Source organism: Epinephelus fuscoguttatus, linkage group LG20 (assembly GCF_011397635.1).
Source record: "Epinephelus fuscoguttatus linkage group LG20, E.fuscoguttatus.final_Chr_v1".
NCBI lineage: Eukaryota > Metazoa > Chordata > Actinopteri > Perciformes > Serranidae > Epinephelus > Epinephelus fuscoguttatus.
Genome location: NC_064771.1, coordinates 16,552,378 through 16,568,643, shown reverse-complemented (window position 1 = coordinate 16,568,643; position 16,266 = coordinate 16,552,378). Strand labels below are relative to the sequence as shown.

Here is a 16,266-nt window from a genome sequence, read left to right as displayed (position 1 = left end):
CAGAGCACAAATCATCTCTAGTAGAAGATTTTTTTTGAGAGACTGCAGACCTGCCGAAGACTCAAATGTTGACATGGATACACATATCTTGTTCCTCCTCTCAAAACTTTATTTAAAAAAAGCATAATTCTCAATATGGTTGCATGTTTACATTTGATTCATTTACAAGACTCAGAAAAAGTCCTTGAGAGAGCCAGCTGAGTGTTGTAACTCCTCTGAAAAAATGGTTCGCGACATTCCGACAAGTTTGTAATCCACAAATGAGTTCAGTTTTTTTCAGTGTTTAAATTAACTTTTAGTGCCATCACTAGTGACAGCAATATTGTCCAGTGAGTGTCTGCGTCGCTCACGTTGCCCAACAAAATCTTCAAATCCACTGTCGAGTGTGACTTGCTGTGGAAGGCCTTCACTGCAGATCAATCAGGCCGTTATCTCCCCGTAGGTGTTTACTCTTAGCCGTCGTACTCACTGCGCCTTTTGATTCATCTGTGACACATAGCAAAGATATTGCACAAAATAATGTTAGCAACACTGTATAACTTGTCAATGAGTGAAGACAGTCTAGTTGAGTTCACTTACTTTGCTGCGAATCAAAGGAAATATTGTGTTGCGTGAGGAGAGCACGCAGTCTCTCAATTTCTTCCCTCTGTTTTTGGAAATCCTGTATGAACATATTTATAAGAGCATACAAAGTTTCTGTCGCGTATTTTAAGCAGTATTGTGCTTATATCATAAATTTTTTGTTGGCTATTATTTGGAAGAGCACATAAATGTACACACCTCTGTACATTTCTGTAAAGAGTTGTGTGTTCCCGAATCAGCTGCAACCTCTGGCGGCTTTATCTTGACTTTTTGGCTCTTCAGGAAACCAGCATCCTCAAAAATATCCCTCAAAAGATTGTTGTATCCCTGCAGCAAACATACAGTGTGTGTTAGTGGCAAGGCCGTGAGCTAATAATGACTAAAACTGGAATAAAACTCTTTAATTTTCATTGTAAATCACTGGGAACCTTAAGTACACCAGTACATTTCATCAGCTTGCCGTGATCAGCCAAACTGGTCTTTACCTGCTCAGTTATAAGACCTTCATAGCGAGCCTGCTCAGCTTCGTCCCATTCCTTTTGGAGCTTATCACTCAGTGTCGGGTACACTTTGAAAGAGCACACAAGTGATAAGACATCACTGTTAACACTGACTGACCCCATGGCCGTCTTGCTCTACAAGATGGATCTTCTGTCTTACCTAAAAGGGAATGTGGATGGCAAACAAGCGGGGTCTCGAAGGTCAGCGAGTACACACAGGTACTGGGCTCTGAGACTTGAGCAAGTTTGCTGCTTGGACTGCAGACAAAAATCACCTGCAGAAACATCAAAATAAACAAGTTAGCTAAGTTTCAAGTGTTTATATTGTTGATTTAATCCTGACCGTGATTTTGAATTGATGGTCTGATGTGGCTCTGGGGTCAAAAACTATTCAAAACTCTCTTACAGTATCAAATGATATATTTGGTCTAGACTTGTAGGTAAATATTAACTGATGAATTTGATGTTTAGGGTTTTCTTCATGGTCTTCTGGTGTTACTTAATTGGTCTCATATTAAAGAAGAAATGCAGACATTGAAAGGGGGAGATCATTAAGTCTGTTAAATGACTACCAGAAAGAGTTTAAGGGGACAGTTCACCTTGAAATCAAATATACATATTTTTCCCTCATCTGTAGTGCTGTTTAGCAATCTAGATTGTGTGGGTCTGAGTTGCAGAGTGTTGAACATATCAGTCATAGAGATGTCTGCCTTCTCTCAAATATAATAGAACTAGATGACGCTCAGCTTGTGGTGATCAAAGTGCCAAAAAATACAGTTGAAAAACTCAACAGCAATGACTTTGCAGAAATCATTGCACCTAGTTTTTAATAGTTTCCTCTAGGAACTATTTTCTTCCTACCGAACTGCACTCGCCAACTGCATCACCATGCAGCAGAAAGTATGCATCAACTGGACAAGAGGCTTGTGACATCGTAGGATTAAAACATTAATGGCCTCCTCCTCAGCTGAGCTGCAAACATGCACACTTCCTCTTATGTGGTGATGCAGTTGATGGGTGTAGTTTGATAACAAGAAAATAGTTCCTACATGAAACTGCTCACAACAACATCTGTGGATTATCTTCATGTGGGAACTATTTTCTTGTTACCAAACTACACCCATCAACTGCATCACCACATAAGAGGAAATGTGCATCTTTATAGCTCAGCCGAGGAGGAGGCCATTAATGTTAACAACTACATTGCTGTTGAGTCTTTCAAATGCATTTTTTGACGCTTTGAGCACCGCAAGCTGAGTGCCATCTCCTTCCATTTTATTCAAGAGAAGGCAGACATCTCTACAACCGTAGAGATGTCTGCCTTCTCTTGAATAGATCTCCAACATTTGGCAGTTCACATCAAAACAGCCTAGCTTGATAATTAGCACTACAGGTAAGAGGAAAAATTTGTTCCCATTTGTTCAGGATGAACTGCCCTTTTCACAATTAAAACCCCACTAACCTTTGTCTCCCTGTTTCTCGTTCCACAAGCATCCCCGTCTCTCATCCACATGCCCGTGAAAGTGTTGTTTGCTATTTCCCACTCCTGCCAGATCCTGTTAGGGACATGCAAAAGGCTACTATTACAATCAACCCACAGCTTTTTGGCGTTCACATATTGATATTTGCAATAAAGGAAATGTGAGGTGAGGTTACTGCATCTTACCCCAGTATCCCACTGTAGGCGTTCCATCTAAATGACTGCTCGTGTTGGGTGATGTTGTGAAATGGACAGAATTCATATTTATACCTGCAAAATAACCAGGCACACAAATGCCCTGTTATGTTTTCCCAGATGTAACATGACTGCATCAAACAATCAGCATCCAAAGCAGATCATTTACGAGAGCCAGCAGAAATGGGGATCATATGTGAGCATGATATGTGTAAAAAACTTACGTTGACTCTGTGAGACTGAAGCACTTTCCAGCAAGCCGATGAAAATGTGCAGGGCCTTGAGAAGACATTGGTGTTATCATGATAAAACAATTCAATGCTTGAGCTGATCAACTTAAAATCCCACTCAGTATCTACTAGTTAACCATTTTCCTTTAAAACACAGGATCAGATCAAATGTAGGTTTTAATTGGTGACAAACAATTTACCAGATACTGGAGTTGGGGTCACTTTAGGCTGCAGTCTGCTTCCCTGAGACAGAAAAGGATTGTTTAACCTAAACAGAGACAGAAAATCAGTCAGTAAGGGGCTAATATCAGCAAGAAGCACACTGTGACAGATATGTCTCTGCTAAACGTACCCAAATGTGTTTGGCTCCTCGACTATCTTCATTTTACCGGCGAACCCATGGTTTACTGTGCAAAGAACAGTCGACATCAGCCTCAACTCATACAACCATATGTACCCATATTTGTGGCACATTTGGTTTAGTTTACACAAGACATATCAAGCTGCGATTATAAGTACTTACTGAAAAGAGACACGCAGACCATCCACAACCTTAACACATGATGTATTCCGTTACAAAAACACTGCATGGCTGATTTTTCAATGATTAAAATGTCCTCAGGGTTTGTCTTCTGGATACATTTCCTGCTTTGGTAGCCGTTCGTCAGATGACAGGGCACGTGATCAAAATAAAATATGCGCATGCGCTGTATATCGGGCTACGACGTGCTTTCCACGATACGAAGTGGCTAATGCTAACGAAACTTTATTTTTAATGTGTTAAAATAAGTGCGTGGTAAACGGAGACTAGTGACAGTTGTGCTGTGGTTATCTTTTTGAATCTATACATGGTGTACACGTCGATAAAATACGAAACGTTTGCTATTTGTGAGATAAATACTGGTGTCAGTGAGATAGCTAGCTAGCTAGTGTCAGAGTAAACAGACGCTGGTTAGTTTTAATGCAGGTTGTGCTCTGACAGTAGCTAACTTAGCTGTCCACTGTTTGCAACATGGGACGAAAGAAACAGGGTAAATTTGTGCGCCCTGACAACAAGAGCAAAGACAAGAGACAAAAAATGAAGGGGAAATCATTAGAGGCCTTTACAGAAGAAATGCACACTGCTTTTGAAGGTAATATATTGACTATCACATAAAAATATGTGTATAAGTGTGTTGTGCTTGCCCCATAATTCACATGTGGAGTGAAAGATCATGATTTAACGGTGCAATAGTTATCCTGTCTCTATGATGAAGTAAATATTAAAGGAATGACAAATGTACCAAGGTATCTGAAAAAGAAGCATAGGACATCACTGTATTTCAGTACAGGGCCACAAGGCCTTGATGCACTACTTCAAAGGATACCATTTCATGATTAAAACAGTGGTTACTATTCATGTTCTTTGCAAAGTGCTGATTTAAAATATGACACCACCTCTGTTGACTTATGCCATATTAATATATAGTAAGTAATTAGTAAATAAGTGGTTGCACATTGATGGAAAAGTCTAAAAATACAAACCCTGAAAGTGTTTGTGTCTTGTGTTTGAGCAAGAGTGCTCACACTGGCAGCATACTGTACTCCTTGTCCTCTGTCACTGTGTTTCAGCAAGTCTTCATGTAGAGGAGGGAGCAGAGGCCCCACAGGTGAAACTGCCTTGTCCACTTGCCATGTGGGAGTTGGGTCACTGTGATCCAAAACGCTGTACTGGCAGAAAGTTGGTGCGCAAGGGCTTTGTACACAACCTGCGCCTCAGTCAGAGATTTAGTGGACTCATACTGAGTCCCATGGGCACGAAGTATGTGACCCCAGCAGACAGGTACAGTTAAAAAAATTATTATTATAACACATCATGATGATTAATAACACAAGCCATAACATGCCACATGTAACAGTTAATCTAGTCATCTCTTTCCTCAGATTGATTATAATTCTATCTATAAAGTTTGATCTTAAGATGTTTTATGTTTAATCAGTAGCCAAAAAAGACCATATTTCATGATGAAAATTAAAACAAATATTTACATTTTTAAAAATTTTTTATAGCAAACTAAAATGTGTCATTGATCGTCAAGATTATATTGCTTTAACACCATAACAAATGTTTTTTTAGTCTAAATTTTTTATTAAAACTCTCTTATTGTGATCAAATGATAATCAGAGTGTTTTATGCACAGAGAGATTGTGGCTCAAAATGGAGTAGCAGTAATCGATTGTTCTTGGGCTAAACTGGAGGAGACTCCCTTCAGTAAAATGGTCGGAACTCATCCCAGATTGCTGCCGTATCTCGTAGCTGCAAACCCCGTCAACTACGGCAAGCCATGCAAGTTATCTTGTGTTGAAGCTTTTGCTGCCACATTCTGCATAGTTGGTAAGGATTTCGTTCTAGTTATTCAGGAACTATGTACTGTATTGTCTTCCTCACTGCTTATTGTATCATGTTACAGCAGTGAAACTCTAACATACTGTATCTAATTTTGCAGGTTTTGAAGAACTAGCAGAGCTCTTGTTGAAAAAGTTTAAGTGGGGGAAAGGGTTCCTGGATCTCAATAAAGATCTGCTGGACCGCTACGCTGCATGCCAGTCAGAGGAAGAGCTGCTCACTGTAGAGAAGGAGTTTCTCACATCGAAACCAGAGGAGGAGGAGTTTGGTAAAAATGGGGGGAAAAGAAATAAACTGGGGTCACATTCAGTGTTGTCCATACATAATTGTGTAGCAGAGGTGGATATTTGGGTTTTAGCCCCACATCTGTCCTTATTTTTGTCTTGGTTTAGCTTCATGTACAACTTTAAGGAGTCTTAAATAGTTCCTATCTATTAAACATTATCACGAGTAAAACTTTCCTTCACAATGGCAGAAACACTAGTAACTACATCTTAGACTAAAATATTTTTCATCCTATTTCATACTTGCCCCAACACGGGTTGTAGTTGGGTTTTTTTTCCCCTCTGTGGTGACTCACCGCTGCTGAATTATTATTGGGGAAACACTGATCTCATGCAAACACTTGTGATGTGAAAATTGTTTTAAAAAAGTTCTTAAAGGCTTTAAGCTTTACAAATTACTCATGATATATGATAATATAATTCATCAAAAAAATCAAGGACACTTTAAGTCGTGATATCTGGCCCATAATTTTAGGCAGCTTTCTCCAAATTTTAAAAGACTTAAGTAAATATGTCCTGCATGGTGTCTTAGACTGATGATCAATAATTAGATAATATAATTTGCTGTTTTGCTTTACTTTGTTGATTTGGTCATGATCAATCTGAATTGCTGAACAAGTCAGAGATGTGGGCAGTGGTTCAGAAGTCTGGAACCAGGCTAATTGTTTCCAGCATGTCTGGAAAATTGCCCCTTACACAGAGAAGGATGCATTTTGTTGCCAACTTATGACCTGCAATCATCTATCTTGTTCACAGATCCATTTGATGTTAACTCAGGAGTAGAATGTAGGAATCTCAACAGACGTCTGTGGTAAGCATTTATTATGTCGGCATTAATTTATATCCTGTATATAAAAATGAGATAATCCGTCAGATGCACTGTTTGTTTGCAAATTAATTTTCCTGCTGCCAGTTTTAATCAGACTTTTTTTTTTTTTAAGTAGTATGTCTCTTTATAAAACTTTTAAACCTGCAACGAAAGTAATCTACCGTCACCTGAAATTCAAAAATCAATAAGCCAGTATTTTTAAAACCATATGTGTACATTCCCAGTCTGATTTCCAACTTTCTACTAAGTTCTTCAAACTGTAATTTCTGTATTCAGTGCACCTGAAGATGATGACTCTAGTGAGGATACGGACGCCTCAGAGGAGGACGAAGAGGAAGCAGACGATGAGAAAACAGAAATCAACAATGAGTCAAGAACAGTCTCAGATCATCAGGATGGAAAGGAAGAGGCTGAATCATCACAATAAAGCATGTTAGCTGTGGATTTTCATTATTGGATTTTCTGCAAGGACTGGCAAAACCTTTTCAACACTCATCACTGATACATAGTCTGAGGGCTATTTTGGGTTATCCTGTTTTATAAAAGTGGAAAAAAGAAAAGGAGAGAAAGAAAAATATAAAGTAAATTGTATGTTTATTTTTATGTAAACTGAATAAATTGTTTAAAAAAATCAACTTTTATTCAATTTAAAGTTCATACTGGATTACGTGGTGGTCAATGTTTCAGTTGAATACACATGGTTTGATGGATAAACGCAGACTTGTGGGCTTCTACACAAAAGTTGAAGCAGCTTGAGGAGCTAAAATGCTATAAAGGACTTGTAACTTGGATAAACTTCGCTACAATGCATTATTAGTCAGTCTAAAACAGACTGGCCCAAAGATGGTTTGTAGGCCACGTTTACTGTGGTATTTGAATATCAACAACTACTGCCGTCTGACTCAATCCCTATCAGTAAGATGAAGTTCAGTAGGTTGTAAATGTGGCGAGGGGGGCGGACACAGCGGGACTCTCCTCTGCTGTCCTGCGGTAACATTGTTGTGGAACGACGTCACAGCTCGAAAATGAAGGCGCAGAGGCAGCCATTACTGGAGCTTCTCTAATTATTTTATTCCAAATAAATACTCGTGGAAAACTCCCATGGCAAGAGCTACAAGTCAGCTGGTAAGTGTTGCAACTTTAACACGAATAACAGTTCGAAGCCGGTCCTCAAAATGTACAGTGTGGCGGCTGTTTGACAACAAATAGTTACGTCGGGCCTTCATTTGAAGAGCGGTGCTAGCCGCAAAAGATCGTTTAACGTTACGACTCACTAGCAACGTTAGCTCGCTAATGTGGGCTAACACAACACCTACTGTTTGCTACGTTAATCAGGGTTGTCCAACACCTGGCTTAATTCACAATTAAAGCTTCTTCGATTTATTCGGCGTTGGTGTAGCATTTACCAACGCTTGTTGTTAGTTTTATAGGATGTATGGCCGTTCCCCCTTGGTCACTAGCGTTATCTGTTGGCTGACGTTAGCTAAACATGTTCGCGCTTTCGAACGATGCTCTAGCTTGCTAGCAAGCTAACGTTAGCTTCGTCGCGTTCCACCTTTGGTTACAAGATAGCTTTTTAAGGTTAACGTTTTGTAGATCGACTGTCAACTCATTACCTTTCAAATTTCAATATTAGTATCGACACACTAACTTTGAACATCACCGAGTAGCGTTGTGCGAAAATGATACACGGATTTGAAGTTACTTGTGTTACCTGCCTTGCTAACGTTAGCTAATTGACTGGCTGTTAGCGTTAAGTTTATAACTCGCTGTCAGTGATGGCCGGCATTATTTGACAAGGCAGCAGGAGCTAACGTTAGCTTGCTAGCAGGCGTTAGTTAGCAAAGAAAGTTGACACAGGCCGGTTTGTTACACGAGTACTCAGGCTTAGAAAACGTCAGCTAACGATAACCTGCCAACCATTACATGGTTGACTAGTAGTAATGGGTCGGTATATAGTTATATGACCAGTTGGCAACCATACAGTCAAGTCCGGATAAGGCAGCTAAATGGCCACACCTTGGTTTGAATGAGAAGAAGCTAGGCCAACTGTACTAACTGAGTTGTTAAGCTGAACAACATCAGCACAGAGTGTTACAGTAGTTCAGTAAGTTAAAAATAACTATCACTGGTACAGGCACCCAAGAGTTTGTTGTAAAGCACAGCCGGTCGCTGTATGTTATCTTTGAGTCTTCAACAATCATTTGGTGGGTTTCTTGTCAGTGTTTGTTTGCGTTCGCTGCCATGTCAGTTTTATCATGGGCATACACATTAGATGTGTTCCGTGCAGTTGTTGTGGTCGTAAGTACAGCTGTCACATAAAAGCAATAACTTTGATATGGTTTTTACAACTTTTAGTGGAGGGTGGGACCACCAGGCTTAGAAGCGGCGTCTCCAGTAGTCCTTGCATGCCCTTATCAGTTTTAGACTTTGCTTCTTAAGTGGGCTCACTTGAAATTGTATATTTAAGTCAGAACATCCTACCACGAATGTTAGGTGCACTAAATATAAAATAACAACCTTGGAAAGTGGGTTTGTAGTATATGATCCATATCTTCTAAGTTCTGTCTTTTCTAGTGTGACACACACATTACACATACACATTTGCTGGACTAGGTTGGGTGCTCGTTTTGTCGGACGTTATATTGTTTTAATTGTACAGTCTGCCGTCCAGAAATACAATAAATAGTTTTTATTAACTTGAGCTGGTAAACTTATCTTTTTCAAATTGTTTTTTACTACTGTTTGATCCTACAAGGGGGTTTCAAAAAATTAATTATAATGCAAGCAACTGTAAAATCTGTTTGTTCACAGAATTATGGGGAAATGCTTTAACATCCATTTTAAACAACAGCTTAAAGCGTTGAACAGCAAAAAGTGTCCTTTTCCATAAACGGATATTCTTTATGTAAATTAATATCGGAGGAAGTTCTCACTGTTGCTGTTGTTGTCGCCATTATATTGTAATGATTTATTCCCAGCATTTATAGTTGCAAGATATCGTTGGCCTAAACTTGCTAGCATACTGATTGTTAGTCACGATGAAGGGATGATTCATGCATTTTCATTAATAGTTTTTGGGTGCATTAAATGGTCCATTTTGACAGTTTGAGTTTAAGTCTCCCATATTTCTTGAGAGAAGATGCACTATTTGATGGAGATGGCTTTTTTTTTTTTAACAAGAACTACAACTGCATCACCCTGGTGACTGATATATTCTCAATGTTCCCTCTCCTGTTTCAGTATGATGTTGTGCCCATTCAGCCCAGCGTTGTCATCTGTTCCTGCTCGCATCCATCAATGGTAAGAAACCACCCTGACTCCTGCTCGCCACTTGCTATCCCAGGCGCAAGCAGTAGCCACTGTCCCAGCATGGAGGGCTCAGCCTCAGAAGCCCGTGCTGCAGGAGGGTCTGCCAACAGCCAGGGCTCAGACCTCCGCACACAGCCGGCTGTCCAGGCCCCTCAGCCGCGCAAAAAGAAGGCAGAGGACTTCAAATTCGGCAAGATACTGGGAGAGGGCTCCTTCTCGACGGTATGTAACTTGCATTCCACTTAGCTTTTGAATTATACCTGGGTCGATGTTGCTACATGCTAGCATTCTTTTGATTAATGTACTTGGATGAGTCATCCTCAGTTCATTTGAGAAGAATTGACAAAACAGGCCCTAAGAGTTACAAGATTTTCTTACAAGCCTGACAAGAAACTAACATGCTTTGTAATGTTTTTTTCTTGTTCTTTTATCCTAAGGTTGTCCTGGCAAGAGAGCAGGTAACATCGAAAGAATATGCAAGTAAGTAATAATGCACCAACCTTTGGTGAATGACGTGAATTACACTTTTATCAAGATGGAAAAGTTGCTTGGTGTGTTTTTCTGTTATATCCTGAACTTTTTCTTTCTGCCCTCCAGTTAAGATTTTAGAGAAGCGCCATATTATGAAGGAGAACAAAACCCAGTACGTGAAAAGAGAAAGGGATTTGATGTCAAATCTAGATCACCCATTCTTCGTCAAGCTCTACTTCACATTTCAAGATGATGAGAAGTTGTGTATCCTTTTAAAAAAATTTGTCAATGCATGTGGTGATTAACAATTTACCAGTTTTTTTTGTTGTTGTTGTTTTGTGTAAGAAACAATTGATTTCTAATAATCAAAGTGGACCTTAACTAGCCTTTCTTAGATTTTGGTCTCAGCTACGCAAAGAATGGAGAGCTCCTGAAATACATTCGCAAAATTGGTTCATTTGATGAGACCTGTACTAGATTCTACTCAGCTGAAATAGTTTGTGCTCTAGAATACTTACACAATAAGGGGATAATACACAGGTAAGACGTTCTGTTTGGTTTATCCTTTCTCACTTTTTTTGTTATATAATTTCCGACCCTGTTAAGTATTTGTTTTCCCCACACGATATGTGTCATTTCAGAGATCTGAAACCAGAAAATATTCTTCTGAGTGAAGACATGCACATCCAGATAACAGATTTTGGGACAGCAAAACAGTTATCGTCAGACAGTAAACAAGGTATAACCACAATCCTGATTTTACTTGTACTTATCAGCATGAAGTTTAACAATTGTAATAATGACATAAAAGATGTGTTTTACTCTCTTTGTATGGTTATTCGTGTGTTTTAACCATGTATTTGCATCGATTGGCAGCAAGAGCAAACTCCTTTGTTGGAACAGCACAGTACGTGTCTCCAGAGCTGCTAACAGAGAAATCAGCCTGCAAGAGGTATGAGGTCACTATGCAACTCATACACATGCTAATCATTTTCGTTTTTTCATGTTAATCAGATACGAGTGGCATCACATTCATAATTTGTCTGCTCTCTTTCTCTTTTGTAGCTCTGACCTCTGGGCCTTGGGATGTATTATCTATCAGCTGGTGGCTGGTTTACCACCGTTCAGAGCTGGGTAAGTACCAAGAGGATGTTGTTGTCACAGCACAATTAATTGTGATCATTCCGCACTTCAGTGATGGCTGATCATGTTGTATTTTTACTATTAGAGTTTACTGTTAAATATTAGTTTAAGAGCAATAACCTTTTCTTAACAGTCTCTTGTTTTGTTCTTTTCTTCTTGTGCTTCATTTGTTGTAGAAATGAGTACCTAATATTCCAGAAGATAATAAAGCTGGAGTATGAATTTCCAGAGAAATTCTTCCCCAAAGCCAAGGATCTTGTCAAACAGCTTTTGGTAGGTCACAGAGAACCATGATTCATTTATGTAAGATACAATAAAATGTCACTAGTATCTGTGGGGACAATAATTTTATATATATGCTGGTCAGCTGGTGTTGGTTACTTACAGGGTAGTGCTTTTCTAGTGAACAGAAACACATGTTGAATCTGTCTCTGCTTTTCCCTCAGTCACTGGACCCTTCCAAGCGGATTGGGTGTGAAGAGATGGGAGGGTACGACCCTTTGAGGCGGCACCCCTTCTTTGACACCATCTCCTGGAGTGACCTACACCTACAGACACCTCCCAAGCTCACCCCCTACCTTCCAGCCATGTCTGAGGATGATGAGGACTGCTATGGAAACGTAAGATATTTTATCACGGTCAAAAAGTCAGTTTCCCCAAATCCTGAACAAACCACAAATCTCCAGCCGAACATCACAGTACCATTTGTCTGATTTCCAATCTCAGTACGACGACCTCCTGAGCCAGTTCAGCAACATGCAGGTGGCCCAGTCCAGCTCATCACACTCCCTGTCGCCACATGAATCCACGCCCCCGCAGAGGTCCAGCAGCAACATTGAGCAGTACATCCACGACTTGGACAATAACTCTTTTGAGCTGGACCTGCAGTTCACTGAAGAGGAGAAGCAGCTATTGCTGGACAAACAGACCACTGGAAACCCCTGGTAAAGCCCGTCCAGTGTTTAAACCTTGTCAACCTGTTAATACCTGCTGCTCATTGTTTTATTTAAACCCAAATCACTCTAGGATTAAAGTGTTGTTAATGTCTAAGAAATGTGGAATGAAGTTGGATTATAATGTTCATTTGTTGAGGGGAAAAAATTAATGTTTGCGTGAAACGGGGTCGGAGTCCGTAATCTGCTGTTGTTTATTTACACAGGCACCAGTTTGTGGAGAATAACCTGATCCTGAAGATGGGCCCAGTGGATAAACGAAAGGTGTGTGTGTGAATTCTAGGCCATACAATTGAGGTTTTTATGTTACTTATATTTATTGTTGTGTATTTATTCTATAATTAAAATTATTATTATTTATAATTTTAAGTCAAGCCTTCTCATAGGTGAAGACAGGGTTCTCACAGTCATGGGAAACCTGGAAAAGCCATGAAATTTCACAGATCTCGTTTTCCAGATGTGGGAAAATCTTATTTTGGAAAAGTCATCCAGTGTTGTTTAGTACAATGAAATCAGTTGTTACAATAATCTTCCGCGGCTAACTTTCTGCGTAATGTAACATGACAGCAAATTTATTTTCTGTCGATGCTGACGTAGTGGAGCTCTAAAATGCAACCATCATGTACATTTCATCATTCTCTTCCTGCGCTCTGTCTCTTCATACATGTGTGCCAGCTAGCTGTGCAATTATGTTTGAAGAGAGTTTGCATCGCATATGTTTGAATAAGAGAAAAATAATGTTGTGACGGCGTGATTTAATATGTAGGATCATGAATCCGCACTTGTGCCCCCACTGCTATTTTATATAATACTGCATTTTTAAGATGGGGCAATATTCGTTCCATACATTGTGAACAATCGTGGAAATTTTACTAGGAGTCCTTAAAAAAGTCATGTAAAAGTTTAAAGGTTTGTCCATGAAAATGTGTGGGAACCCTGTGAAGAGTTTTCTGCCAGCTTGACAATACAGTGACTGTGTTTTGTGGTAAAATTTCAACAGGTTTTCCAGTTAAGTTTGGCTCAGTATAAATGAAGTCACTTCCCATTGTACATCTCTGACTGTTAGCATAGAGGAAGGAAAGGGGGATTCCCTGCTGTGCTGAGGGAAATCTCATCGGCCTCACAGCCCCCTCTGTTGGTGAACTAATGTACTGAGACGTGTGGCATTCCATTGCAGGGTCTGTTTGCTAGACGGAGACAGCTGCTTCTCACTGAAGGACCACACCTGTACTACGTGGATCCTGTAAACAAGGTCCTGAAAGGGGAGATTCCTTGGTCCCTAGAGCTACGCCCCGAGGCCAAGAACTTCAAAACCTTCTTTGTTCATACGGTACATGACTATTTGTTTCTAGTGACTACTTGCTCACTGATTAGAATTTCTCCTCATGTGTGGTTGGCTTTTTAATTATTATATTTTCTCTCCTATGCAGCCTAACCGAACATACTATTTGATGGACCCCAGCGGAAATGCTGACAGATGGTGCAAGAAGATCCAGGAAGTATGGAGAAAGATCTATCAAAAGCACCAAAACCCTGGCCTATAGGAGCACAGTTCCTCCTGTGGCCACTCCTCTTTAGCTCTGAGGCCAATCACTGAGCAGAGTAACACCCTCTTTAGTGCCCTTCATCACCGCAATGTAAACAAACTCTTAGAGACGCTGGCATCTAGACCTTGTTTGTTTTCCTGAGTAGAACCATGGGAAAAATACAACTTTGGATTCAGGGTTGCTTTGCTTGTTCTTTGTGCTCTCTGTGAGGCTTCTATTGCATTTTTTCCATGTATGGATGATAAGACTGCCACCATGCACATCTGCTTTTTGTACATTCTGCAAAGGGGGGGAAGAGAAGGGCAAGCTTGTCCTGTAGAGTGACACGAGCTTGGGTACCGCTAGGACTATCTCAAATGCAAGGACTGGTTTCCTGCTTCAATGATAGCATAACACAAAATCTAGCTTTTGTGAACCAGAGCCTATCCTGATATCTTAATTAAACCATATCCTAATCCTACATCGTACGTGCAAGCTGTAGTCAGGCCCCACTTCTAGAGCATATACTCCATAGTTGTAACAGATACTGTAAGCTGATTCAGTCTCACATGTTTACCAAACTCAAAACCTACATATATTTTTGTCAGAGCCCAAATGTTCCCACGGTATTTGAGTTTCTTTCTTTCTTCTTCTTTATTTTTTTTTTTTTTAAGTCTCCTGGTACTTGCTTATTGCAGTCCAATTAAGGTCTCGATGTAACAAAGCAGAGTGCCGGTCTGCAGTGAGACATGGGTCTGAATCAGTCTCTGTATAAGTGTGAGCCTTCCATAGCCGTTACTGAGGATGTATTGCTAACAGGGGGCGGGTAAACATGCCACTAGCTTGTACTTCCTAATCATAACTTGCTTATCTTTCCTGCATGGCCAGTTTTGTAGCTCAGCCTTGTCCGCTTCTCTCTCCCAGGGCACTGGAGATATAGTTTATTCAAGTTTAAAGGTGGGTATTTTTGACTGCATTGGCAACCATAGCGAATATTATTGGATGATTTGGCTGTTCTGTACCATTCACTGGCTATTTCTTTGTGGTGTGAATTCTTCAATTTCTTTTTCGGTGGGATAGTCGGCTCATCTTCAGTACGTCCTATTGAAAACTAAATCTTATGTGCTGACCACCCCCATGCTGAACGGAAAAACCTTCATCAACAGTGATACATACACATACTATCATTCTCCGAAGCAATCACAGTAAAGCTGTTGTCCCCTGGACAAGATGGCAGAACTGCCTCATCGGGCTCATTTGCCCGTCTTTTTTTTTTTTGTTTTGTTTTCATTCTGACGTTTGGCCCAATAGAAATTAAAGCGATTGATTTAACTTGTGCTCTTGTTTTAGCAATATGTATTATCATAATGCTTTTAATTTTTGACATATTACCTTAAGGTCCTTTCCAAAGGTCCTCTTCCTTCAGCTGAGTCTGTGTGTGCAGTGTGTGACTGGAGTATAGGTGAATAGGACCCTCTGGCCCTGGGGCCCGGGGCTCGTTGTGGTTGGATGTCAGTTAAAAAGATATCTATCTGATCCAAATAACCGATGAAATTGCTGTATCTGTCTATAAAGTTGAGGAAAGCACTAGAGAAGTGTTTCCCTCTAGTTAGAAAATTGTTTGAATCAAGTCGATGGCAGTCGGTTACATTGTGTATGGAATACTCTACCTGGCTTGTAACTGACTAGAACTGTGATGTACAGATGATGTATTATTAAAATCTGAAGCAAGTAATGCAATGATATTAGGATACAGTTTTTGTATTTTTATTCTTGTATAAGGTTATTTGATGGCTATTGTTTAGCCTCTAGTTCATTCTGTGTTATTTAAATTCTAATATATGAATCATATTTGGATTGAAGTCATGTTCAGGGGCCATGTTGTGTATGTATTGAGATGTAAAGCCTTTGAATGTGAATAATTATTGTAAACTATAATATTTTACAGCTTTTTTCTTACTATATCATACATTTTCTATTTGCTCAGTGATTTAATCATATTCTGATAATTTAATGAATCTGTTCATTCTCTCTCTGATTATTTGTGCGCTAGGTCAGTAGATGTTGAATGATGAATTTTCCACTTAATGCTTGGTAGTCCAGTAATTAAAGCATGTAGGGATTTAGGCATACAAATAAAGCCATGTGTCCTGTCTTCTGTTAACAACCACAGTCATGACACGGTGAAAGCAAGCAACATTCAGTGGCAATGGCATCTCACATTTTTTTGCAGCATGTAAATAAAGTACCGGCCCATGATCAGTGTTTTGTGTCGTGCAAATTAATTTACACTGCATTGCAAACACAACAGGAGAAGTTTTAGAGACACTTTCTATGTTGCAATCAAAAAAAATTGTGCACAGAAATATGAACAG

General features: G+C 39.7%; 3 protein-coding genes across 3 annotated transcripts; 2 read left to right on the top strand and 1 right to left on the bottom strand.

Annotated features, from left to right (window-relative positions):
- Nucleotides 1-88: 88 nt before the first annotated feature.
- gnptg (N-acetylglucosamine-1-phosphate transferase subunit gamma) lies at nt 89-3,669 on the bottom strand. Its single transcript, XM_049563472.1, has 11 exons — nt 3,511-3,669; nt 3,340-3,394; nt 3,188-3,255; nt 2,982-3,036; nt 2,749-2,832; nt 2,545-2,638; nt 1,243-1,357; nt 1,068-1,150; nt 781-909; nt 580-661; nt 89-486 (listed from the first exon to the last, which is right to left on the bottom strand). Exons 1-11 carry the CDS (start codon nt 3,575-3,577, stop codon nt 407-409), a joined length of 912 nt encoding a protein of 303 aa, XP_049419429.1. The 5' UTR covers nt 3,578-3,669; the 3' UTR covers nt 89-406.
- A 26-nt stretch (nt 3,670-3,695) lies between these two features.
- tsr3 (TSR3 ribosome maturation factor) lies at nt 3,696-7,121 on the top strand. The gene is made up of 6 exons (XM_049563473.1): nt 3,696-4,120; nt 4,599-4,809; nt 5,168-5,361; nt 5,474-5,641; nt 6,414-6,468; nt 6,763-7,121. The coding sequence occupies exons 1-6, from the start codon at nt 4,000-4,002 to the stop codon at nt 6,911-6,913; spliced, it is 900 nt and encodes a 299-aa protein (XP_049419430.1). The 5' UTR covers nt 3,696-3,999; the 3' UTR covers nt 6,914-7,121.
- Nucleotides 7,122-7,456: 335 nt separating this feature from the next.
- On the top strand, nt 7,457-16,031 carry pdpk1b (3-phosphoinositide dependent protein kinase 1b). Its single transcript, XM_049562844.1, has 14 exons — nt 7,457-7,611; nt 9,730-10,020; nt 10,236-10,278; nt 10,396-10,533; nt 10,665-10,809; nt 10,911-11,008; nt 11,146-11,221; nt 11,335-11,403; nt 11,589-11,685; nt 11,859-12,032; nt 12,139-12,356; nt 12,572-12,629; nt 13,543-13,695; nt 13,796-16,031. The coding sequence occupies exons 1-14, from the start codon at nt 7,588-7,590 to the stop codon at nt 13,907-13,909; spliced, it is 1,698 nt and encodes a 565-aa protein (XP_049418801.1). The 5' UTR covers nt 7,457-7,587; the 3' UTR covers nt 13,910-16,031.
- The last annotated feature ends 235 nt before the right edge of the window (nt 16,032-16,266 follow it).